The sequence below is a fragment of the Anolis carolinensis genome, chromosome 1 (assembly GCF_035594765.1).
Source record: "Anolis carolinensis isolate JA03-04 chromosome 1, rAnoCar3.1.pri, whole genome shotgun sequence".
NCBI classification, from domain to species: Eukaryota; Metazoa; Chordata; class Lepidosauria; order Squamata; family Dactyloidae; genus Anolis; species Anolis carolinensis.
Window position 1 is genome coordinate 42518138 of NC_085841.1, and position 25189 is coordinate 42543326.

Sequence of the window (25189 nt, forward strand, 5' to 3'; positions counted from 1 at the left end):
CAACTAGTTCTGGAAGACTCCACAATTTTCAACTCATCACCAATTTAAGGGGATTGCAAGAAGATATCAAGAAATCTCTAGGTGCTATGTTTCAAGGTGATGTGGTACTCAATTACTTTTTCAAATACACTAAAATTGTCAGGAGAATGATTAACAACCAAGAAACTTAAAACAAGGTCAAGCAATTGGGTGCTCTCCAAGTGTTTTGGTCCACAGCTTCTATGCACCTTGGTCAGCATAGCTAAAATTATAAGAGAGGTAGCTGAAAATGTCTGAAGGCACATGGTCTGAAGCATACATATGTGAAGTGGGTCTGAACAATGTGTCGAAATTTGGAACATTTGTAAATCTGCAATTTGGTACTTTACCGGAGTCATTGGCATTTCTGCTTCTTCAAAAAGTGGCTGTACAACCACAGTAAAATCTTCTCTTGTGTCATATCTTCCACTATTGATTAAGTTGTGGGTTTGCTCCTACCAAAGCAAAACAACAACAAACAACAACAACAATGCATTATTTATTGAATTTATTCTATGCCTTTCTCCCAGGATGGAGACCCCAAAGCACAGTCATTGCTTATTTTCCAATATGCCACACTAGGGTGGATAAACCTGAAATGGTAAGTAGATTTTTCAAAGAGAAGACACCAGGCAAAGCAAATATTAATGTTATAATCCCAGGCTTGTCTCATGCAGGAGACATGAATGGGCCTCCACATGACCACAACAGCATAAAAAAAAATCTGATAGTTGTAAAAGCCTGCTTCATGTTTTTCCTTAGCACTGCTCACTTATTTATTCACCTGAACCAGTGCCTGGCTTTTATTCTGCATGTTGCACTAAAAATGGTGTAATTCTCTCCCCCCCCCCAACTATATTTTAGTTTTTAAAAAGTCTCCACTGCATCTCTGAGCTAACAGTCATGTCAGACTGTGCGAGTCCACTTTTGCCACTGCTGTTGTTCTTCCCTATCCTGCTGAACCACATTTCAAAGTTCGAAGACTTGTCCTTTCTGAATCCTCTTCTTAATCCTTATTTGGCTCTAACCAGGTCATATAATACTTAGCGGGCACAAGGCATCTCCTTTGTCTTTTTAAGTCTATTTGTCCTTTCTGCCTGAATTCAGCAGAGAAGCTGTGGCATAATTTTTTTTTTTTACATATTATCCACAGAAGTAGAAGTTTTATCTTATAGACATTTGAGAGATGTATACATAGCTAAAATTATGATGCTTCAAATGAACATCATGAATAGATTTTACTCATTTGGGTTTTTTCACCAGGGCCAAGATTATTCCTGATAATGTTTACAGTCCTTTGATCACACTAACCTTTTTGAATTACAATTCCCAGAATTCCCCAGCCAGCAATAATCACCAACAGCATCTTTTACATTTTGTCTATCCTGTGTCTATCCTGTTTGCACCACAAATCTTTACTCAAATATTAAGTATCAGTAGGCTAGACTGTCTCCATAAAAAAGGGTTTCTTCACCTGATTTGGAGGAATCACCGCTCCATGGATGAAAAGAAAGAAAAGTTGAAAAGCTTTTGCCTGACTAACTGCAGACACCCTAAATCTTAACCTGATGAGTTTACTGGGACTTCTTAGTAAGTAATGATGGAAAAATAGGCCCGGGACCTTATCACATCATGATGCTGATATTCATATTAATTCACATCCCCTTTTTTTCTCTCTTAAAAGTCAGGTGACTCACAATTACAACAGGATAACAGAGGACTTCTCACAGCGACCATTTCTGTTGTTCTCCTGGTGGGATACTGTTGGATGGCATTTCTTTTACAAACAGAGATCTTTAAAAGATTATTTGTGTTTGTAAAAGATTTTTTTTCTAGCAGTCTCCAAGTGGGAGTACAGTAAGAGAGGATCAATATCATGTGATAGATCCCAGCCAAAGATGTTGCTGTCCTAGTGCAATTGTGATTTGTCTACCTCGTATAAGATCCTTTTTTCCTAATCTTGCTCAATATAATTATGTTAAAGGGCTGATGAACATGGAAGTACTTATATAGGAGTATTGTCATTTAGTAAATATGCATGTAAATTCTCTTTTTGCTCTTTTTACTGGGAAACATTGCTAGATGACATCATGTCTATTATAGCTATAATATAATATCATGTTTATTATATCTATATGATATATGATATTATATATAATATCATGTCTATTATATCTATAATATACTTTGACATTCATGAAAGGTGCAGTTTATGAAGTAAAATATGTATCTGGATTTTGAATCATTGCTTGAAGTTAAAATTATTGCCAAATGGAGATAAGGTTACTATGGAGGTTTCCCTGACTGGGACAAATTCACATGAAAAAATTCACAGAGCAGTCATCAAAGAATAAACTTCTCATTGGGCAGTTTTCTACTGGCAAGGTGCCAAAAATATGGTGGTTTCATGAAACAAAGCTGCCATGCGATGATTGCTTTGATAAGATGAGTTTGGTAATCTGGTTACAAGCACAGTAAATAAATAGGAGCATTGTTGTATTATTTTACTACATTTCCATCTCCTTACCTGGTATCTTTTGTTGAAGGACTCCAATATATCAATTTCATCGGAATTATCAGCAGGGTTCAAAACACAAGAACACAGATTCCTAAGCAAGAGAAAATATGAGAGAGGTGTCTTTCTTCTTCTAATACATATTTAAAAAGGCTGAAACAGTTGTAACTAAAATTAATTTCACTCGCACTAGCTGTTCTGTGCAGAAATAAAGGCATCCTGTCTTTTTCCAACTATAAGTGCTCTCCTGAGGAATGAATGAGAGGCTACGTTTTCCATTACAAATTAAGTTACTATGGAGGGAAATTCTAATATCAATTCCTTTTCACTGGAGGAACTTGAAGTCAATGAAAAAGGGGGAAAGGGATGAATATTCTGCATTTTATTTTTCTTCTCCTGGAATCAAACAGCTCAGCAGCAATAATGAATAGAGTCCTGCATGGGTAATTTATTCTATAGCAAAAAAGAACCGAAAGTACTTCAAGTCTTTTCCAACTTTGAAAGATGGAGACAAAACCTCTCCTGCTTGAAAAGGGCAGAATTGGGCTAATTTCCTCATGTATGATCCTGCTCAAAATTAGGATTGCCATTGAAGGCCTGGGGGAGGGGGGCAGATAAAATAAAGAAGACCTCTTTTTTGTCTTAGTATATAGACTTTGTAATACCATTACAAGAAGAGAACCATTTGACTTGATGTTTACTAAATTTTCAGTAAACACATTTTATTTTCAGGAACCTTTGGCTCTTCTTACTGATGCATTTAACTACCTGGTCATACCACTCAGTTCAATGGTAATTTGCCATTTTTATATTATACTCATGTTATTATGACTTGGTTATATTACTTTATATGGTTAAGATGGCCTGATTATCTCACAAGATGTTCTGATTATCTTGTAGATAACAAAGAAGAGCAAAATTCTGAGAAATAAATATATCCTGTTTCATAAGAGACGTTCATCTCCTTTCACATGTATCTGTAATAATGAATTTGATATATATACACACACACACACACACACACACACACATATATATATACATATACATATAATTACACACCAGGAATGAGTATATCACTGGGTCTCAGTGCAAAAACGGAGTCCCAGGATGTGCAAAACAAAACATGAACTAATTAGACGCAATGGTGAAACTCATGTGTTTCATAGCAATCCAGACATTTCAACCCATCTCCTTGTCTTAAGGAAGTTGAAGGCAATGCTTTCCAAGTCAAAAGTCCTGACTTAGGAAAGTTGAGGCCCAGAAAGTTTAAAATCCACCATTGTACATATTGCAGACTACCAAAATACCTAATTCCATATTACATGATCATACACCACATTGTTTGGAAGGAAAGGAGCAGATAGCATGATTGTGTCTGCTGCCCTTACATCTGATTTCCATGCATTTTGGCTCCATGTGTACATATCACATGTAGATTCTGTGGACACAGAGAGCATGATTCTCCTATCCATCTTCTCTTTCATGTGAAAAGAGCCTACATTACAGACAGATATGTATTCCTTCCTGTACCAGTGGTACCATGTCCCCATGTATTAGTAACTGTGGAGCATGAGCAGAAGGATGACATTACACTCAAATGTAACCTGTGGACATCCTTCCCATGGGCATCTGTTTCGCTACTGTAGGAATAAACAGCAGAACAGATTGATCTGATCTGATCTTTGAATGTCTTAAGTCAACTTAGAAGATGGGATTCTTTTGTTTCTTTCTACTGATGTCCACTCAACACACCATAGTGGCCTTTGAATTTTTCTACCTTCCACTAGGGAACCTGAAAGGTCATTGAGTTGTGCATCTCTTAAAATTGGCATATTTTTCCATTCAGCAAACTGAATTCTTTATAGATGTATGTTTTAGCAACCCGGCTTGCAAACACGTTCATTTTCTAATGACCAAACACAAAAGAAAGTATGGGGGAATGCAGCACGTGGAAATGTGAGAAGGCATTTGTTAGGAGAAGCAGACATTTTTCATCCCTTCATGCCACGCTTACTGACAGATTAAACATATTGCTGAGTTTGACCCTGTAATCAGCACATATTTTTTTGACAAGCTCATAACATTTCCTCAGTTCAAAAAGGTTGGATTCTCCTGCTGTGTACTACATTAATGTCTTGTTTGTGGGTTTTCCTTAACAAATGTCACGGGCTGTGGATACAAGCTTATCACAAAATTCTAATAATCAGACAAGGGCTAGGTGAAAGCCTAAGAGATTAGAGATCACTTTCTCTGTTCCCTTAGCAAAATGATTATCTCAAGATATTGGTAACCTTTTCAAGACTTCCCATATGACTTGATTCATTATGAGTAAGAAGGCAAGAAGAATATTCTTACTGGCTTTAAGCCAAATACACAGTGATTTATGTAGACTCCATGTGTGTGCTGGTATTACCACCATAAAATGGATTTCAGTTCACAAAGAAATAAAACTTAACATTTTTCTTAGACAAGCTGCACCTCAGAAGCATTAAATAGTTCCCTTTTCCATTGGCTTTATCCACTATAAATTACATTCTTGGATTTATTATTTAAATTATTCATAGTGTATACCATTCTGAAAACAAATAGCATTTGTTGTCCTTGTATGGCTTCAAGTTATTTCAACTCATGACAACACTAATGTGAACCTATCATGGAGTTTTCTGATGCTGAGAATACATGACTTGGCCAAAGTCAACCAATTCATTTCATGGATGAGCTGGGAACCGAATCCTGGTCTCCAGAGTCATAACCCAATGCTTAAAACACTATACCATCCTGGCTCAAATAGTATGGACAAACAGCATGCGAGTTGAGTAATGTAACACTTTACTCTCCTTACAGCTGTATGCCCAGACAAATATATACTCTCATACTTTTTATAGGTTCTGTACCCAATATTTAAGGAGCCCCAGTGGTGAAGTGCATTAAAGCGCTGAGCTGCTGAACTTGCAGACCGAAAGGTCCCAGGTTCAGACCCCAGGAGCGGCGGGAGCGGCTGCTGTTAGCTCCAGCTCCTGCCAACCTAGCAGTTCGAAAACATGCCAATGTGAGTAGATCAATAGGTACCGCTCTGGCGGGAAGGTAACGGCGCTCCATGTAGTCATGCCAGCCACGTGTCTATGGACAATGCCGGCTCTTCGGCTTAGAAATGGAGATGAGCACCAACCCCCAGAGTCAGACATGACTCTGGAAACCTTTACCTCTACTACCCAATATTTACACACGTACATCTTGAGAGATATTTTCCTTTTACTACCTGTGTGCTCTATATTTAGATCACAGTTCCTTGCTTTGACTTCTTCATTTTGAAAAGAGATTTTTTCAGATCACATCTGGGCAAGAAAAAAAAACCTAAAGTATTTGGAAGGGTATTTTCAAAATGGCAACTTATCTCATTTTTCCATGCTATACATTGATATAAGAACACTTGATATGGTTTAGAGCACATGTGTTAAACCCAAGGCCCATGGGCTGAATTCAGCCAGCCAGGTCATTTTACTTAGCCCTCCAGATGCTGAACTACAACTCTTGTATTTCTCATCATTAGACATTGTGACTAGCGCTGATGGGAGTTGTGACACAGTAACATCTGGAAAGCTGCTGTTCTGTTTAGTCAGGATAGTGGGGTCTGAATTTAGACACAAGATGTGTGGATATGATGTCTGACTTTAAAATGTCCTTTAACCTTTCCCTATCCTCAGAGCTACAAGGGCTCTTGGGTGGCAATTCTCATTATCCCCTGTCCACATGCCAGATTATCAAAAGTGATGGGAGCTGTTGTTCAGTAATATCTGCGGACCCAAATTGGGTAAAAGCTTTTTTTTTTAACATACGGCAAGTCGCTTCTGTGGCCCTCGATGAAAATGAGTTTGACAGTCCTGGTTTAGAGCAATTCAGCTTTATCTTTTGGGTGATACTTTCTGGGGCATCCTTAAAACAATGACATCAATCAATGATGGGTCCCATTTAGGGGAGTTATAGATTAGTAGTCCAGAATATCATTTTTAGGAAGAAAGACAACCGCTTTCCCCCAAACGAACACAATATTTGAAATATCTAATATTTAACTAAAATCACAATTAAGTTTTGTATAACTGCTAAATTGACTTTCTCTCAGATTCATAAATGTATGTTATTACATTTATACCCAAAACATGTGTATTACATTCATATACTTGTGTACGTTTATCAAAATACAATCAGTGTTCAAAAACACAGTTAGGTTAGTTTGCTTCAGCATAAAAAAAGATATGCAGGGATCCTGTAGCACCTTTGAGACTATGTGATAAAATAGAACATATTCATATGCTTTTGTGGACAGACTAAAGTCTACTCCCTTTGGATGCACAGCGAGAAGCCTCCTCCAAGAGTAAGCAATTACCTAGTTCCGAAGTGAGCACAAATTTTAAGAAGCATTGCAATTTTTTTTTCTGAGATGTACAGAACCTGACATATAAATTAATTTCAAACCTTGTAATCAGTCGTGGGCAGTAAACCTTTTTCTCCTGATAAAGTTCCCTTAGAACTGTAATATGAAGAATTGTCACCAGGTTCACAAATGCTCGAGGAACCTACAAAAATAATAAATGGAAAATGAAATAGTGATACCAGCTCCCAGATACATGTGGTCATGTGTTGTCAGTATAACACAAGGAATTGTCTCCTCAGTACTGATGTAATCTGCACAATTTATGATACATTATTACGATAATTGAAAAGACACCTTCGATCACAAACCAGGCCTGATGTCAGCATGGAAGATACAAATAAACTAATTTAGGTTGAAGAAATTTCCTTTGATCAGTACAGCACAGCTCCCCACCCATAGGATTGGAACCCACATTTTCACCTATCCACATCAGACAAACTGTGTCCTCCCTAAGAATTTTCTAGGTCATCCAGGCAATTCTATGGTATACAGTGGAACCTTAATTAAGAGCATCCCAATTTAAGAGCATTTTGAGTAAAGAGCTGTAGCTCCACCCAGGTTTTGATTTGACATAAGAGTGGCATTTTGAGTTAAGAGCTATCACAAGAGGGAGTGCTAGTGAAAGAGCATAAGGCTTAAGGGCTTCAGGGAGCAGCCTCCGTGCCCTATGCTTTGTGCTTTTTTCAACTTTGGGAGATTGCTGTCTGCTTTGCTCTTGTCCGCTTTGAGAAACTTTGGGTAAGTTGATTTTGTGTGGTTTTTATTCTTGGTATATTTGGCTTTATGAAGACAGGAAGGGAGAGAGAGTAAAGGAGGGAGGGAGGCTGGAATGAGTACAGTTTGAAGAAAATGATGTTTCTGCCTCTTCACTTTGTGCTTTGTGCTTCCTTGCCACAATTTTGTAGTTCTACCATTTTAAATCTGATCTTTCTTTCTTTATTGTTCCATGTGAATGTGCAGGTTTTGCTTTGCTGTTACACTGGCCACCACACATTTTGTTGCCTCAAATGTGCTTCCTTGCCTCAACTTTGTGTTTCTATCATTTTAAAGTTGATCTTTTTAATTGTTTCATCCATTTATACATTATTTGTTATTTATAAAGTACATTTTCTTAGGTTGCTGTGAGTTTTTCAGGTATTTTCTTATTTAAAAACACCTAACAAAAATTGGAAGAGGTCTTTTGGTGAGCCGGAATGGATTACTAGCACTTCAATATATTTTAATGGGAAAATTCACTTTGAGATAAGTGTGTTTTGAGTTAAGAGCTTGGTCACTGACTGAATTAAACTCTTAAGTCGAGGTATTAATTAATTAATTATTTACCTTATTTATACCCCAGATTTCTCTATCTCGAGTGGGATTCAAGGCACATTGGAGGACCTAGAAATGAATCTCTGTAGGAATTGGTTAGGTCCTCTGGGGTTTCTTTTTGGTAACTTCCAACAGAAATAATTCATTTCAATGGGTTTCACTATTATCCATGTTTTCCTGTTTATACAATAAGTTCACAAATGTATCCCTTATGGTCACACTGGTTTTTTTAAAAAGAACTCTTGAATTGACAGGAAAGCTTTATCTTTCACTGTTAAAGAAAAGAACTGGGTCCTTCTTTGTTAGGCCCTTAAGTAAACATTATGTTTCTTCACGGAGCCATTTCTTAGGTAAGGATGAGAGTGACTTTCTTGCAGTGAACCAATACCTCCAAGCATTATCTGAGTTCATGATATAGAAGAAAAGAGCACACGCCAAATCTATACTTACTAGGGAATGCCCTCATTTAAACAACATATTAATTACATGTGATTTCTACCCTCTCAATCAGTCTGTAACATAACACAATCGCCTCCGAAATTTTCCAGCCAGACCAGAGCTTGCTGTATCATAGATGGGGACCTTCAAGATTTTGGGGAGCGTATCATTATTGGGTCAGTATGGAAAAAAGAAGTTTATGAAATACATGGCAGGTCAAAGAGTACATAACAACAATACAGCCTGTGGATTTACAGCTGGACAAATGAAGTCAATTTAGTCCAAATTACAGGTTTTGAGAGTTAAAATCCTTCATGATTTAGAATCAGAATACCAAAGGATCATCTACCATTACATATGCCTATCTGTATTTATATGTACAAATGCAAATAATTAACAGAAATATTTCAGGTATCCCCGTACTAACTGAGGTACAATAGATAGTTATGAGGAAATGTTCTTTCCATAAAAACATCCTAACTTTCAGGAGCTCTCCCTGTGGAGGCTGGCAAATTTAGCAGCTTCTGTTTGTTTCCTCAAGTCCTCGGGTTTCCTTTTGTAGCCCTATGAATTTAATAGGTTTTTTCCTTAGGCAAGAAATACTCAGAGGTGCTTTGCCGTTGCATTCCTTTGATATATACCCTTTAGCACCTGATATTCCTTAGTGAGCTCTCTTCCAGAGACAAAGTATTTTTTAAAATCCTCCAGTCATATTTATATCTTCTGTATCTCTACTGTTTTAGTTCTTCTCTGCTGATCTCTTTATACCTCGCTGCTTTGCAGAATATATATTAACAACCCTGGAAATTGGTTGCAAGGAGGAAGTAGAATTTTCTATCGTAAATATATAAAATAAATATTCCAGAGCAAGCTGTTGGAACACTAGCAATTTAGTATCTCATTATTATTTCCTTTGTTTGCCTGGGGCAGCAATGTTTCCTTCCATACCTCTTTATGAAGTATATCCAAAGCTGTCTGTGTATTGCTTGTGAAGTTTTCAGGAGAATAACGTACCTACAAAAAAAAGAGAGAGAAAAGAACAGTGAGAAAAGAACAGTATGTATTTATTGTATTTATTTACTTTGTTTACCTTTCTCCCTGTGGGAACTCAAGGCAGCTAACAACCATACACTTTGGTCACCATTTAAAAGAAAGCAAATACAAAAATAAAAAGTTAAATAATATTGTGTTGATTAAGTTAAAATACAGTTAAAATATAATATATACAATTAGAACTGGAACACAACTCTAAAAAATCTTGTGAAAAGTTGCCTTGAGTCACTCCATACAGAATATGGGACTTTTCCCATAAAACTTCCAAAGAATTTGGTACAAAAATTGAAAGTGAACATTTGAAACCTGACCTTAGCTGGGACCTTAGTAAATTTGTGAGATGCCTTTTGTACATTCTATCCTGAGAGAGAATAATGATAACTAACAATTCCTAAAACTTAATGACAATGCAGTCGAAGTGTGATATACATGCACACACAGCTCCACGTGCTAAAACTGCTCTTGTATTTATTATTCTGCCTAGCTGTGCATGTACAATAGAATAGGCACATAGAACAGGAGCCCCCATGTATGCACACAGAAGGCCTCTCACGTTTGAAGGTGGTGCATATAATTATTACTATTTGTTTATAAGCTACTAATATTAAAGTAATAAATGTGACACTAAAACACTCCAAGCTTGTAGCACAAACTGCTAAAAGGCAGCCTGAAATCTTTGTTTAAAAGAATTTCTGAAGGCTTTGTGAATATAAAAGTGAAGTGAATTTCACAATAATGGAACAGATTGCATCTTCTTATATGTCATTGATATGCTCTGATAAGATAGTGCTCCTCAGTACGTGGCTCTTGGTTGACTGCTGAACATGGAGATAAAGTGTTCAGGTTTTCAGAGTTCTGGCATTCAAACTTCAGTGGACAGGGCTTGCTTATTTATTATGAGTTATCTATATGTCTAACTTTATCATCAGAAAGTTATCTGTGAAATGAAGTAGCAACCATAAACAAATCTGTTCGAGTTCTCAGTATGATTTGATGTGATATCAACCTTAGGTTGAATAACCTCTAGGCTCTGCACAGACATCTGTATATATGATATCTGTAGATATAGAGGGAGATACGCAGATATAGATATGGAACATTATTTGCAGAACTCAAGACTAAGTTCAATAAAATTAAAATATTATCAAAGACTAGAAGCATAATCGGTCCTTAAACAAGAAAATTTAAAACCACTTGAAACCATTTGAGATATTGCAAACTATAACACATATCCAAATTGGATCAAGTCAATCAGGCCCCAAAGTCTTTAATGAAAAGCCATGTTTTGACTTTGAGCTTGTTTTCACCAGCCACAAAGTCCCAAGTGACCCAGAAGCCTTAGCCCAATAGTGAGATACAACATCACATTGGCTGTAATGTACCTTCACTACCATGTGTTATTGAGTTGCATCTACACCATCAAATCAATGCAGTCTAACACCGGTGGTGCAGTGGGTTAAACCCTTGTGCCAGCAGGGCTGGCGATCGAAAAGTCAGCGGTTCGAATCCGGGGAGTGGGGTGAGCTTTTGTCTGTCAGCTATAGCTCCCCATGCGGGGACATGAGAGAAGCCTCCTACAGGATGGTAAAACATCAAACATCCGGGCGTCCCTTGGGCAACATCCTTGTATACGGCCAATTCTCTCACCCCAGAAATGACTTGCAGTTTCTCAAGTCACTCCTGACACGAAAAAAGTCTGACACAACTCAATGCTATAGAATTATTGGAGTCGTAGTTTTATAAGACCTCTATCCTTCTGTGCTAAATAGTGTTGATCTGTCTCACCAAACTGCGACTCCCAGAATTCTATAGCATTGGGTCAAAATGATTTCAAGCTGTATTAATATTACATACATGTTGTCAATAGGCCAAATCTGAACATTGCCCAGTAGAACTCAGAATTATAGAGAGCCATACCAACATTAAAGTAAATAAAATTAAAAACATGTCATGTATATCTATCTTATTGACTGGATTTTCCACAAAGTTGCTGCTTGGAAATATATATGGTTAAGGTGTGCAAATAATCTTGGGAGGTGGAGTAAGTAATGATGTTAGGTCTTTGGACTGGGAAACTTACAAGATCCTTACAATGATCACACAAGTCATTTCCTCCTATGAAAATCGTTATGACCTTCCAATCTTCTTGGAAATTTATTTTCTGTATTTCAGAAGAAGAGACATAATGAAAAGTAAGCATGAACAATACTGAAACCAATGACTTAGAAAAAATTAATTGAATGGATCTTTCTGGAACACAGTCATCTTGTTCTTTTGGACATGAACAAAACCTAGGAAACCAGGGCTGCACTCCTAAATTAAGTCTGTATGTGCCAGTCAGTTATGTAAAATATGAAGTCACTTAGTGCTTTATTACTAAAGCAAAGGCTGCAAAGCACTGGTGTTATTCATATGCTTGGACATGTGTGTGTGTGTGTGTGTGTACACACACGCACACACACACATATTTTTATACTTTTGGTTGACCAAATAAAGATACAGATACATCAGTTCCATTGTTTGGACTAACCCCTGTTTCCAAGCTTTGATGACAATATCACCCTCATATGGATTTTGGAATTTTTCTTACAGCCAACATATCAATCTCTGCCTTTTCTAATTTCATATCAGAAACTGGGATCAATATCTTTTTTTTTCTGTATATAGGTGCTGAAGAACTGAAGCTTAGAAAATCTCCCTAGTGATATTGACTGGAGATTTTGCAAGTTGTAATCTTCAAAAAGTTATCTTTCCAAACGCTGGAAAGGCAAATAATCTCTGCTAGATTTAAAGCATAAACTATGAAGAGGTAAATTATGAAATGCAGCCTCAGAAGTGGCTGTAATTATTGGATTCAGAGTTCAATGGGTATATTAACCCTTCTTTATCTCATGCGTATTAATATGGTACATGAATGATTTGCAAAAGAATACTCACCAGCTGCAATGTGCAATATGATCTACCTGGGTGGCCCAGGGCACTTCCCAATTGGCAGCTAGTTGAGTTACTTAACAGTATGCACTGTGTTTCTGCCTACTCAGCGGTTTAGCAATCACTCCCTTTTTCCTGGGAAAGATAATTCCTCAAATTCCCAGCTTTCTACCAAATCAAGCTAGAATTGCCAGAGTTGATTATATCCACATTCATTTGTATATGACTATAATAAAACTTTGGGGAAAAATACTAATAAAAAAGAAGAACAGTGCTGAAGGGATAAAGGTAATTTTTCCTTTTTTTAAAATGTTACATGTATATCACAAAGAGGCATTCCCGATTGCGTGAGAGTAAAAGCGGGATGCTCTTTCAAAGAAGCATCTTTCCATGTAGAATCTTTCTAAAATACTATGAAAATGGGTCTGTATTTTTTAAAAATGTGTTGTCCAATTATGGCAATTTTGGATGCTGTTTTAGGCTGGATCTACACTGCATTATCTGTGTCACACAATTTCAGACTGCATTATATGGCCGCGTAGATATAGCCTTAGGCCTGATCTATACTAACAATTTACTGCTGTTTCAAACTGAAACTGAAGAAAGTAATTCTATGATTCTATGATTCTATGATTCTAAGTGGTTTCAATGTGCAGCTGAAAAGGAATCCTGGTGATTATGCAAACCACAAAGCACTAATGCTTAATAAGGGCTATTTTTTGCTTGCTTTCCTGGGTGCCACCACAATTTGGAGTTTGCTTTGAACTACATTACACGGTCATTGTAGATGGGCCTCCATTAATTAAAGTATTTTAAACCAATTTTAAATAAAGATTATAACGCTTCACTGTATCCTAAAAATCTCCTATTTCTATCTGTGTCATGCAGCCTTGTAAAATACAGTCTTTTTATTTTTAAAGATTGTCAGCAAAAACTCACAGGATCATTCTTCATCAGTTCTATTAGTCTTCTGGCCTGAGATGGGACATCCCTAAAAATAACAAATGGGAACACAGAGAAGGGTGTGAGAATTTTATGAGTAACATGGCCATCAAGAATGCCATCCCAAGGAATATGGGACAAGGAACTTCTAACACAGTGTGTCATTTCACTAATTGATGAATATGGTGGCAGGGGTTTAATACAGACCACCTTGGCCTCAGCTCACAGATGATTCACATAAAGCCTTGCAAGCTGACATCTGCATTATAACAGATATATACAGCCTTGCTTTTGCATATAGAACAGTTTGCAAAGAAGGAAATGCATCTACAGGCACAGCACTGTTCAACACTGTGTTTGATTTATTTCTCAGCTATCTTCCAAAACTAGGATTCAAGGCAGTTCACAACAAGATTACAAACAAGAACATGTAAAACCTGACAGAATGTTATCAGACTGGAATAAAAAAAATTGTAACATTAACATGCAAACACATTTGAAAGCATTCCAGTTTTGTAAAAGTGCTGCAGTAACACAAAGAAATCCCTTCTCAGCAGACACCTACACAAGGAATGCATACAGAGATTGCAATAAGATACCATAAAGGGATATGCCCACAAAGCAACAATTTCTCTGCATGTACAGAAATGAATCACTGAACTGGGGTCAGAATAAAAAAGCAACCCTTTTCATCTTTTTTCCATATTGGCTGAAATACATAGTTGCATGACATCTAGTGTTTCTGTGGATGGATTACTGATGCCTTACATTGTTCTTGCAAAGAGTAAATCTACATTCACATGCATACATAGTGATTGCACATAATGGATTTTCAAACTCTGGTTATCCAGGTGTTTTGGACTTTAACTCCCAGAAACCTTCACTGCCTTGGCCAATGATCAGGGATTTTGGGAGCTGAACTCCAATACAGCTGGAAGACCAGAGTTTTGGAAACCCTGCACTACAATATCCAACTGCTGAATGCCAACATTGTGCTTATTGTTTGATTGTTCCCACTTCGAGCAAGCTGATCTAGTACACCATGCTTTAGTCAAGTTTCTAGTGAAAGGTTCTTCCTCCATTCCAACAGCCATTGCTTTGGCCTCTAAGGGAGAGAAGTGCAGCTGAGCACAGCTCCATGCTTCGGACCAGATGCTAGTGACAGGCTCTCCCTCAAAGCTAAGAGCTATTGCTCTGGCCTTTGAGAGACAGAAGAGCAGCCAAGCATAACTCCATCATGCTTTAGTCCAGCTGCTGGTAAGAAGCCCTCCATTCCGATTGCCATCTCTTCTCCTTTAAAGGCCAGAGCAATCGCCATGACATGTCTTTTTAGATTGTAAGACCGAGCGCAGGAAACTGTTAAATGTAAATGTAATATGCTCTAGAAGCCTTTTTGGTTGATGGTTAAGATACCAATTCCCTAATAAATATTGAATGCACAGCGGATGTTTCTCTATTACTGTGAATAAATTAGTACTTTGAAGACACTGACAAATAATATCAGATAATCCAAGAGGACATAACTGCATGGCTGGAATCCTGCTTATCAGTCCCACATCCTCTGAATCTAATTTTGGGATGGGGAGTCTTATACATATGAAAGATCCAATTGAGTCAATGGTTATGTCCTAGCTGGGAGAAATGACAGGATTTGGGAGCTTATCATATGAGGAAGCCAAATCAGAATTACAGCAGGACAACACCACCTTTGCCCTAGATTTATTTGGGTTTGCAAAAGCAATGCTTTCTAGGTTGTTTCACACTGGGAGTGCAGAGGGAAAGAAGCAGTATCATATGATAAATCCCAGCCAAATATGCTGTTTTTCCTCTATAACTGCAGTTTGCCTGTCTTATGTGATAGCCCTAAATCCCCCTGTGAAATGGCTACACTTTGGGAACTGTACTAATCCAACCACGAATTGAATACATTGTTTCACAATGGCCAAAAAGTTCAGGCTCATGCATGAGGAAACACATCTGCAATAACAACAGGATTTGAGTCACTGTTCCCAATTATCACAATTTGACTAAAATGTACAAGCTGGCAATGATCTAAATTTCCCTAAATCTTAAACTCTAGAGGCCCAGTTTCAGGAGCTCTACACAACACATTGGGATCTGAAAATGAACTCAAAATTGTGTGTGTGTGTGTGGGGGGGGGGCATCAAGTTTTAAGATTAGTTTTTAAAAGTTTTTTAAAACAGTGTATGGAGGAAAGAAAGAGAAAATGATTGCCCTGCAACCTTTGTATATACCAAAAGCTCCATTAAAACTCGGACTGTATCAAATTTTAGACATAACCCAAAAGCATGGAAACTGTGGATGCTATCACGCAAAGTATTATTAGCTAGAGACAGTTATGAGAATTGGCGCTCAATCACCTTATGCTTCAATATATTTTCACAAAGCTTCTCATTAGCTCTGTTACAGAGTCTAGCCACTTCCACTGTAACTGTATCTTTTTTGTACTTGTGCCTCTGGGGATTTTCACCTAATTTCTAAAATGTGTTAGTTCAGACTCTCATGTAACAATCTTACAGACTGACGCTCTAGTTTATCAAGGTCAGTTCGAATTTCCATCCTGCCGAGGTCCCAAGGCATTTGAAGACCCAGTTTGGTATAAACTGCAGATTTAACAAGGATAATACCAGCTTGTTCTTGAAAGCAATTAGTGAATCTTTGAACAACTCAGAACCTGCAGTATGTTATGATACAGTTTCTTTCAACATCTTTAGCGACAACAGTGTATGAAGTGTATAAATCAATCTCATGTATAAGCCAAGGGCAAGTTTTGAGGCCAGAAAGGATTTTGATTTGACCCATGAATAAGTCAAGGGTTTTTCTTCAGGGAGAAGAAAGAACAGGCACCGGCCAAGGGAGCCAGCTGCTCCTAGACACTGCCATTTCAAAAAGGTCTTCACTTTACTCAGTGAAAAGGATGGCTCCTTTTTTGATAAAAGATACATCACAAAGGAACCACCCCCTTCTCTGAATAGAGTGGTAAACTGGAAGAGCTTAGTTTGTCCCAGGAGAACCTGGAAGAAGCACCAAGGGAGAAGGAGGGAACCTGTGATGCATAAATGTTATTGTGTGGCAATGAAGAGATAAGCACAAGGATTCTACCAGCTGAGATAATGATGTTTTTGAAAAGCCATGATAACAATGATAACTGTCAGAGTGATCAGACCTGTACTCTACTATTCTGTGCAATCACCTTAGTCAAAATTACTGTCATTATTTGGTATCAACTTGTAGAAGACAAACTAGGATAGAAACACGCACGGGAGATCACCATATTTCAGAAAAGAAGACAAACCCCCTTATTTTCTGTGAATGAAACCACTGGAAAGAGCTACAAAGAAGAAAAAAACAGAGCGGCAAAGGTGCACTGGGGAGTATATGTTTAAAATTTTTCTACAGTCTGACCTAACGTACATCCCAATGGTGACACCCCTAAAATGCACAGGCAGGAAAACCTTTGCACCTCCAGACACTGTTGGATTACAAATCCCTGCCAGCAAATATATACAAAGGACTACCATCAAAGTTTGTAGCTAGCTGAGCAATTACGGTACCCAAAGCAGAAAGCAAGCACCCCTTCCAGGCAGTAAACACAACAATTACATAACAGACCAGCTGCATTTTTATGATAAACAAAAATCAAGCTGCCTAACATACTCACTTTATTTAGTTGCATGTAATTGTCAAACTTCTTTTTTAGGAAGATCTTAATGTTTTACAGTGGCTTCTGTGAAGCCAGTTTTCTAGTTATAACCACTACTCCACAGCTCCTCTTTTAATCAATACAGTAGTGGTGTTTTGTTTTTAGGCCCACTTTAAAGTATTAGTACCATGGGCCTTCAGTATCCACTGGCATTTGGTTCCAGGTCCTTACCTGGTTGATCCAGAAATCCATGGATGCTCAAGTCCCATTATATACCCTGGCATAGGAAAAATTGGTCCCTTTTATAAAATGGCAGGCAAAAAACAAGTACTGATAAGAGCCTATGGAGGCTTGAAATGGAAGGGGTGACAATGGGATATAGCTACATGTCAGCATTCATTCATTTTAATTGCGGCAATCCCTCGTTGTCCAAGTATGATAGCCTTCCAAGTGTAGTGTCTTGGTGGTGGGTACATAGATAATTGTAGAGCCCTATTCTTGACCTTCATATCCTCCACAGTGAGGACATCGGTTTCCAGGTGGAAGGTGGTCCCAATCAGGGTTGGCTTGATGCACCTTCCTCTTAGCACGTTTCTCCCTTTCGCCCTCCATTCGTGTCTCTTCAAATTCCACAGCACTGCTGGTCACAACTGACCTCCAGCTAGAGCGCACAATGGCCAATGCTTCCGAGCTTAGGCCTATCTTTAAATCTCTTTTCCTGTCCACCAACATTTCGTTATCCTTTCTTCAGTTGGGAGTATAGTAGTAACTGCTTTAGGATATGGTGATCGGGCATTCAGACAACGTGGCCAGTCCAGCAGAGTTGATGGCCTATGAGTATCACTTCAATACTTGTGGTTTTTGCTTCTTCCAGAATGGTGATATTTGTCCGCCTGTCTTCCCAAGAGATTTGCAGGATAGTGCTTGGCACACAGCATAATCAAGGTTTGCTTTTGGGATTTGGAACTGTGGTTAGTTAAATCCAGGAATACAAAGGGCCAATGGTATACAAAGGGTTTTTGAAGCCCTGAATAGCATGCCTACAGGCAGAGGCGGTTCAACCACCAGGCCAACTAGGCAGTTGCCTGTGGCGCCATCTTGTTGGGGACACCATCGAGGCAACTCCTGTCTCCTGCGGCCTGCCTCTGCAAGGTACTGAACTGCTTTTTCTGTCGATTTGTTGTAAAACATGATGTTTTAGTGTTTAATTTGTAAAATCTTAATGTAATTTGATGTTTAATAGGCTTTTCCTTAATCCCTCCTTATTATCAAACATTTTTGCTTATCCAACGCTTTTATTTTTCAGTGATTGGTTTGGGGGGGGGGCGCCAAAATTCTGTTCGCCTACACTTGAAAAATACCTAGGGCCGTCTCTGCCTACAGGAAATCCAAAGGATATCCCATATCTGCTTGCTTACCTACCTAAATTATGAATTTTAAATTTATATTTTATTGGTATGCATGATTTTAAATGTGCTTTAATATTTTGCTCTCTGTCTTTTAATCTATGTGTTTTAATGGTATTATGTTTTATCTATGTATTTCAATTATGTTATACCCCACCTCAAGCCTTGAGGAGAGACAGGAAAAGAATAAAATCATCATCATCATCATCATCATCGAGATTTTTCTTCTTTCTGTGACATCTGGAACAACAATATAGCAGGGTTTGACAAGGCCCTCATCCAAACCAAAAGACATCTTGTCCCATAAAGTCCAGATGGCCGCTATCTTTATTAACCTTCTGTTGGCCAGTAAAGACTTTTTTGTTATGGTATTGTTTTTTTCTGTTGGGAAAACAATGTTTTCTCTTGGTTTATTTTTTTGCTTTTCATTAATTCAGCCTACAACCTCTGTATTTAGTTATAATTCAAAGTGGGAAAATGTGCAACATCCTGCAAAGAGAAGCAGAGACAGAGCACGGAGGCCCCTGGAGTTTCTCCCCCTTTTCTTATCTGATCTGCTTTTTCTTTACCTGGAAAACAATATGCCCAGATCTGGCTTCCTCTCACTCCTTGTTTTACTGCAACCTTTGTGCTCAGCCTGTAACCAGCAGACCCACATTTTTCTCTACCAGACATTTGATTTCTTTAATAAATACTTCTGTTTGATTTAAGATACTCCTTGATCCTTAATCAAACAGACAGCTTTACCATAAAGCCATCAATTTCATATAGTGAGATCCATATATACCTCTCTCATACACACACTCAATAGTAGTCCTTACTCTGAGCGGGCTCCTGCTACAGCCTGGTTCAGGTAAGCCTGTGTTGTGGTCTCTGATCCTTTGCCAGTCGAAAAGCCTCGCAGAGAAGGATTGTATTCCCGGAGAATATCTGGGGAAGGGGAAAAACAATGAAATTGACTTTGAAGCACAAACACAGTTACTCCCAATGAAAAGCTGGGGGGAAATATTTAAAAATCAAGAATGAATAGGATCCCGCTAGCAGCACTAAGTACAGTAAAACCCCGCTCGTTCGAGACCCGCTCGTTCGAGCCTCCGTGCAATCCGAGCAGGTGAATGGGGAGGGCCAAAGGCCCTCCCCGTTCACCTGCTCGCTGGCGTGCGTGTTGCTAGGTAGATAGCAACCTACCTAGCAACATGCACGGGGCACTCACCCCTTAGGAGGTGGCCCCTGCGTGTTGCTAGGTAGATAGTAAGCTATCTAGCAACACACAGGGGGCACCTCCCAAGGGGCGAGCGCCCCGTGCGTGTTGCTAGGTAGCTTGCTATCTACCTAGCAACACGCACGTCCGACTCCTTCGCCACACCGGGCACTGGTGTTGCCGCCCTGGCGTGATGAAGGAGCCGAGGCACGGGCGGGCGGGTGGGTGGGTGGGGTGAACGGGGAGGGCTTTTGTGGCCCTCCCCGTTCACCCACCCGCCGAACGAAGGGGCTTTCTTCCTTTGGCGAAGGCTTGGAGCCAGGGAAGCGGGAGTCACTGCCCTGGCTCCAGGCCTCCGCCAAAGGGAGGGAGAGCCCCTTCGTTGCGGGGGTGCTCCCAACCGCATGGAGGCCTCTCCGTGGGGACCATGGCTGGATCGGGAGGCGCTGCAAATGCCTCCTGATCCAGTCCTCATCCCCATGGAGAGGCCTCTCCATGGGTACGAAGGCTGGATCAGGAGGCACTGCAAACCCCTCCCGATCCAGTCCACTGAGTTCTACACTTAAAATCTGGTATTACACTGGGCTCACTATATTCGTTTTGGTTAAAGTGCAGTTTTTGAGTCTTTTAAATGTGGAGAGCAGCATTTTTTCCCAACGTATCAGGAAGAGGTGAGGAAATGAATTTTTCTCAAAACTCCTGATGTTTTGCCAAATTTGGAATGAAGTAGCACTTGTTGCTCTCAGATTAGGATCACCCAATTTGTAGGAGGAGAAATTGGGGGAGGAGTCAAAATAAACTTTTTGGGGCATTTTCCGCCATTTCCTTTTGCTCCCCAAGCAGGAAGGTTTGGTTGTAAGCTACCTCATAACGCTTCTACTTTGCAAAAAAATAAAATAGCCTTTTCAGGTACCCCTTTCCTTCCTTCCATGATTTGACTGTGTCCTTTGTTGGGAGGGCCCTTTTCTCTCCCTCTCCCTCTCGGCTGTTGGGAATTGTGGGAGTTGAAGTACCAAAAAGCACCGAGAGGGATGGTGGGCGGGGCCAAATGTCTGCAATGTGGAAACATCTTCACTGAAAAATACGCAAGACAACTGAGTGCACTAAACAGTGTGATCCTAAGGTAGGGAAAAACTCCTTTTTATTACGGAATGGAGTTAGACTGAACTTTCTTCTTCTGAACACTTCTTAGATGGGCAGATGTGTCTCTCATAATGCAGCACTCCAGAACTAAGGGCTACCAGTAATACTGGCAGATAGAGCAAGGAAAGGTATTTATAAGCTGTATACGATGGTGCTCTGGTGCCCAGATGGGTTAAATAAAGACGATAATAGATATCCATGTCAGTGCCCAATAAAAAAATAATGATGTTTTAATATTTGATTATAATGCAAATATCAGTACTAGATGTGTGATGAAGAATCTGTGGCTGGTATCTTAAAGACCTATACAGGTCACAGTTTAGAAGCAACATATTCCAAGCGATGCAATCAATTATAATGGGAATAATTTTCTGGTAATAAAAATAAAAATAAGGTTTTAAAAATAAAAAACCACACAATAAATAGAGAGTTGAAATTACTTAATTGGTATAATGACAAGACATATTTTCTTGATATAGTAAGCCTTACACATTTTCTGAGTTAACCTGGGGACTGCTGGAATATAATAATAGTAAGTATTAGTATGTTTGTGGGTGGGTATGTGGATGGGTATTTGGGTGGGTATTTCAGAGAGTTATAGTTCACCGACATCCAGAGAGCACTGAACCTAGCTGACAATGGATCTGGACCAAACTTGGCACACAGACCCAACATGACCAACTGTGAATATTGGCAAGGTTAGGGGGTGATTGTCCTGGGATTCTGGGATTTGTAGTTCACCCTTAGCCAGAGAACATTGAACCCAGCCAATGACGGATCTGGACCAAACTTGGCACACAAACCCAACATGGTCAACTTTAAATAATGGCAGGGTTTGGGGGCAATTGCCCTGGGATTCTGGGATTTGTAGTTCACCCACATCCTTATACATTTTCTAATAAAATAAAAAAAACAAAAAGAAAGACTGTCTTCTTTCAAATAAATAGTGTTACACATTACCAAACTGATATTATCAAACTACACAAAACAAACAATGCCTTTTTCAAATAACCTGGGCACCACCGGGTTTCCAAGCTAGTATTTTAATATAAATGAAAGATTTTCATGGGATATGTTGTGCCCCCATACATTTTGTTATTATAAATTATGTATGTGTTCATATCTCTTTCAAGGGACTGGTTTAACATCCAGTTTGATAGTAAAACTGCATTACTGTGTCACAAAATGATGCATGTCTGCAAAGTGTGTTTAACCAACATGAAATGTTTGGAAGGTTATGAACTAAAACTTGGAGGAAATTATAAAACATGTTATAAAGCAAAACACAGCCTAAGCCAACCCCAATCCAATTGTTTACTAAACCTTTCGTTAAGTTGTAGTGCATAAATTGTTTAGCAAGTTTCACAAACATGCCATATCGTACAAAAGCAGGCACTTACTTGCTAATGTTGTGACTGTGTTTATGTCCTCATTTCCACCAATACTGCAGAGGGGAGGAGGGAAGAAAAGCAGAAATTGAGCAGAGCGAAAGGCTTTTCCTTGGAGTAAGAGTGACACAGAGTGCCCCCTGGTGATGTTTCAAATCTTCAACAAACTCTTCCTATTTTATCTTCGGGTTTCTAAACTTATCTGTGTATTTATTTATTTATTTCTCTTATTTATTACTCTTATATCCTGCTCTAACATTGGGCCCTAGCTCCACACCAACTCAGTTTTAGCACTGATACAGTGTGAAGTCCTGTCAGCTCTTTTATACTATCCATGAAACAAGGACTGGCAAAATTCTCCTTTTTTGGTACCAGATTACAAGAACAAAGGGAATTGCTCCTAGCAGAGTGCAGCATATAGCTGACAGGCTTGTGACCACACGTTTCTTTCACTTAGTATACTGTATTTATGTATCACAATTTCTCTTAGGATGTCTGCATTACAAGTTGTGTATCCCTTATGCTTGGAATCAGAAGTGTTTTGGATTTCTTTGAGGGGGCGGGATTTTTTAATCAAATGAAAAATATTGGAGAATGTTGGCTTTCCAGATAAGGGATGCCCAATATGTATCACTCTCATCAATATAATCCTAATTGTTTATAGATTAACTTTCCCCAACATTGAGAATCAAGGTAGCTTACACATGAAAACTGTTACAACATAATATTGTTGACAATGCACAAAAGGTTAAAAATCACAAAATATTAACCACTTTAAATCAATTAAAACATAAAAAAGATGAAACAGTGCATAATAATTCAATATGTTGCATCTGAAAGCTCACAATGTTGCATATAGAAGGAAAGAAATAAGAGTACTTGTGCTTTGCCATTTATTTAAAAATGCATAATATATAATTAGGTGTGGCATGCATATCAACCTCTTACTGACTTATTTATATAATTTCTCCTACTCAATTCCAAAGATAGGTTATGATGGTGTTACCCTTCCACACCTAAACTAAGGCTTTCAAAAAAGTCTTCAAGATGACAAATAAGAGGAGCTGCAATAAAAATAGTGGAAGGGGAGAAGCTAAGCACCTCTGCATGTGACTTTTCTCTTGAATATTGGCATCCCTCCTTGTGAAATACCTGTTATTCTAGCACAAGGAGCAGTCAAAGTTTTACTTTCAGCTCTTCTATTCCATCTACTACAGACCCATTGATTCCATTAGATCTATCAACATGTTGACTCACAATTAAGCAAACGATCAAGTGGGTATAATCTAGTTCTGTGAGAGCTGTTCAGCAGTGGAACTTTCTGCCCCAGAGTGTAGTGGAGGCTCCTTCTTTGGAGGCTTTTAAACAGAGGCTGGATGACCATCTGTTGGGGATGCTTTGAATGCGATTTTCCTGCTTCTTGGCAGGGGATTGGACTAGAGGTCCCATGAGGTCTCTTCCAACTCTGTGAGTTTATCATTCTATGATTCTAGTTGGGATTAAACAACTGGATGCCAAGCAAGTATAAAGTTTCTTTTCACCTTCCAGAGGAACATATCATTATACAGTATATACTGACAGAATACAAAACACTCCAGAGAACTAGAGCCATTTTGTTTATATCTATATCCTGTTCCCAGTCCTCTCACCCCAACTGGATGCTGTTTTAGTGAACCTGTCATTATTAAACAATGCATGACGAGCAACAATGAAATGTTGTTTGCTTTTTAAAGTGAGGTTGGAGGGAGGAAAGTTCTGAAACTTGAAAAGAGCCAGATCTTAGGCACTGGTTCCCAATGTTTGGGTCCCCAGATGTTTTGACCTTCAACTCCCAGAAATCCTAACAGCTAGTAAACTGGCTGGGATTTCTGGGAGTTGTAGGCCAAAAGATCTGGGAACCCACAGGTTGAGAACCACTGTCTTAGAGGAATTATTTTTAATTAACATCTGGAATTCCCCAGTAAGCATGACTTGGGAACCAGGGATTTAGGGAGCTGTAGTTCAAAAAAAAAAAGAGAGCAATTTCCTACAGTCTAAAATTATTAAATTATGGATGCTCAAGAACTTGAGAGTGATCCATCAGTGGATATCTTTCTGCGATATCACAACAGCATCCTGGAAAATACAACCTCCCTGTTTTTAGGGAATAAAGCAACTGGTGCCTGTTCTAGCAACATCATTTCAGGTTTATATTAACAAAGCTGCTGACTGGGATAAAAATCGAGGTTTTTAAATTTAAAAGATCAATCAAAAAGATTTCAGATTTATAGAGGAATTTGGTTGATGGCACTCACCTCCATGAAAGGCCTCGGTACTGTGTTAGAACATCTATAACATTTAATCGTGAAGATCCTGCTCCATTTCCTGCCTAATGCAGAGAAACACAAAAGGGATTCAGAGCCAGAGTAATTCCAGTGCAGAATTACTGCAGGAAGAAACTGCCTGCAGACTCAGAAAGACCTAACGGATCCCTTATAAGTATGCCTTGCTTTTAGGACCAAGAAGATGAAAAGACTTTTAAACCCCATTGCTAACCTGCCTGCTTCACAACACAATAAAAGAAAAGGAAAAAAGAAATTTGGTCAAAGCTTAATTTAAAATTAAAAACTGAAAATGATCAAATAGAAAATTAAATTAAAAATATTATTTATCACCCATATAAAGAATAATGTGAAAACATGAAATGATAAGCATAATGTACTGAAGTGACATGAAAACACAGTGCCACTCTCTAGTAACAACAA

At 38.7% G+C, this 25189-nt stretch overlaps 1 protein-coding gene across 2 annotated transcripts in view; it reads right to left on the reverse strand.

Moving 5' to 3' along the window:
• Nucleotides 1-25189, reverse strand: part of plb1 (phospholipase B1) — a 106135-nt gene that overhangs the window by 69864 nt on the left and 11082 nt on the right. The window contains exons 4-12 of one of the 2 annotated variants that reach the window (XM_062973287.1): nt 24740-24813; nt 22458-22501; nt 19535-19643; nt 13641-13692; nt 11851-11931; nt 9666-9731; nt 7010-7110; nt 2546-2627; nt 369-473 (exon numbers count right to left, since the gene is read on the reverse strand). In XM_062973287.1, coding sequence (XP_062829357.1) covers nt 369-473; nt 2546-2627; nt 7010-7110; nt 9666-9731; nt 11851-11931; nt 13641-13692; nt 19535-19643; nt 22458-22501; nt 24740-24813 — 714 coding nt within the window. Of the gene's footprint in view, nt 1-368; nt 474-2545; nt 2628-7009; nt 7111-9665; nt 9732-11850; nt 11932-13640; nt 13693-19500; nt 19644-22457; nt 22502-24739; nt 24814-25189 lie in introns of those variants that run through there. The other variant, XM_062973279.1, reaches the window with a different exon arrangement.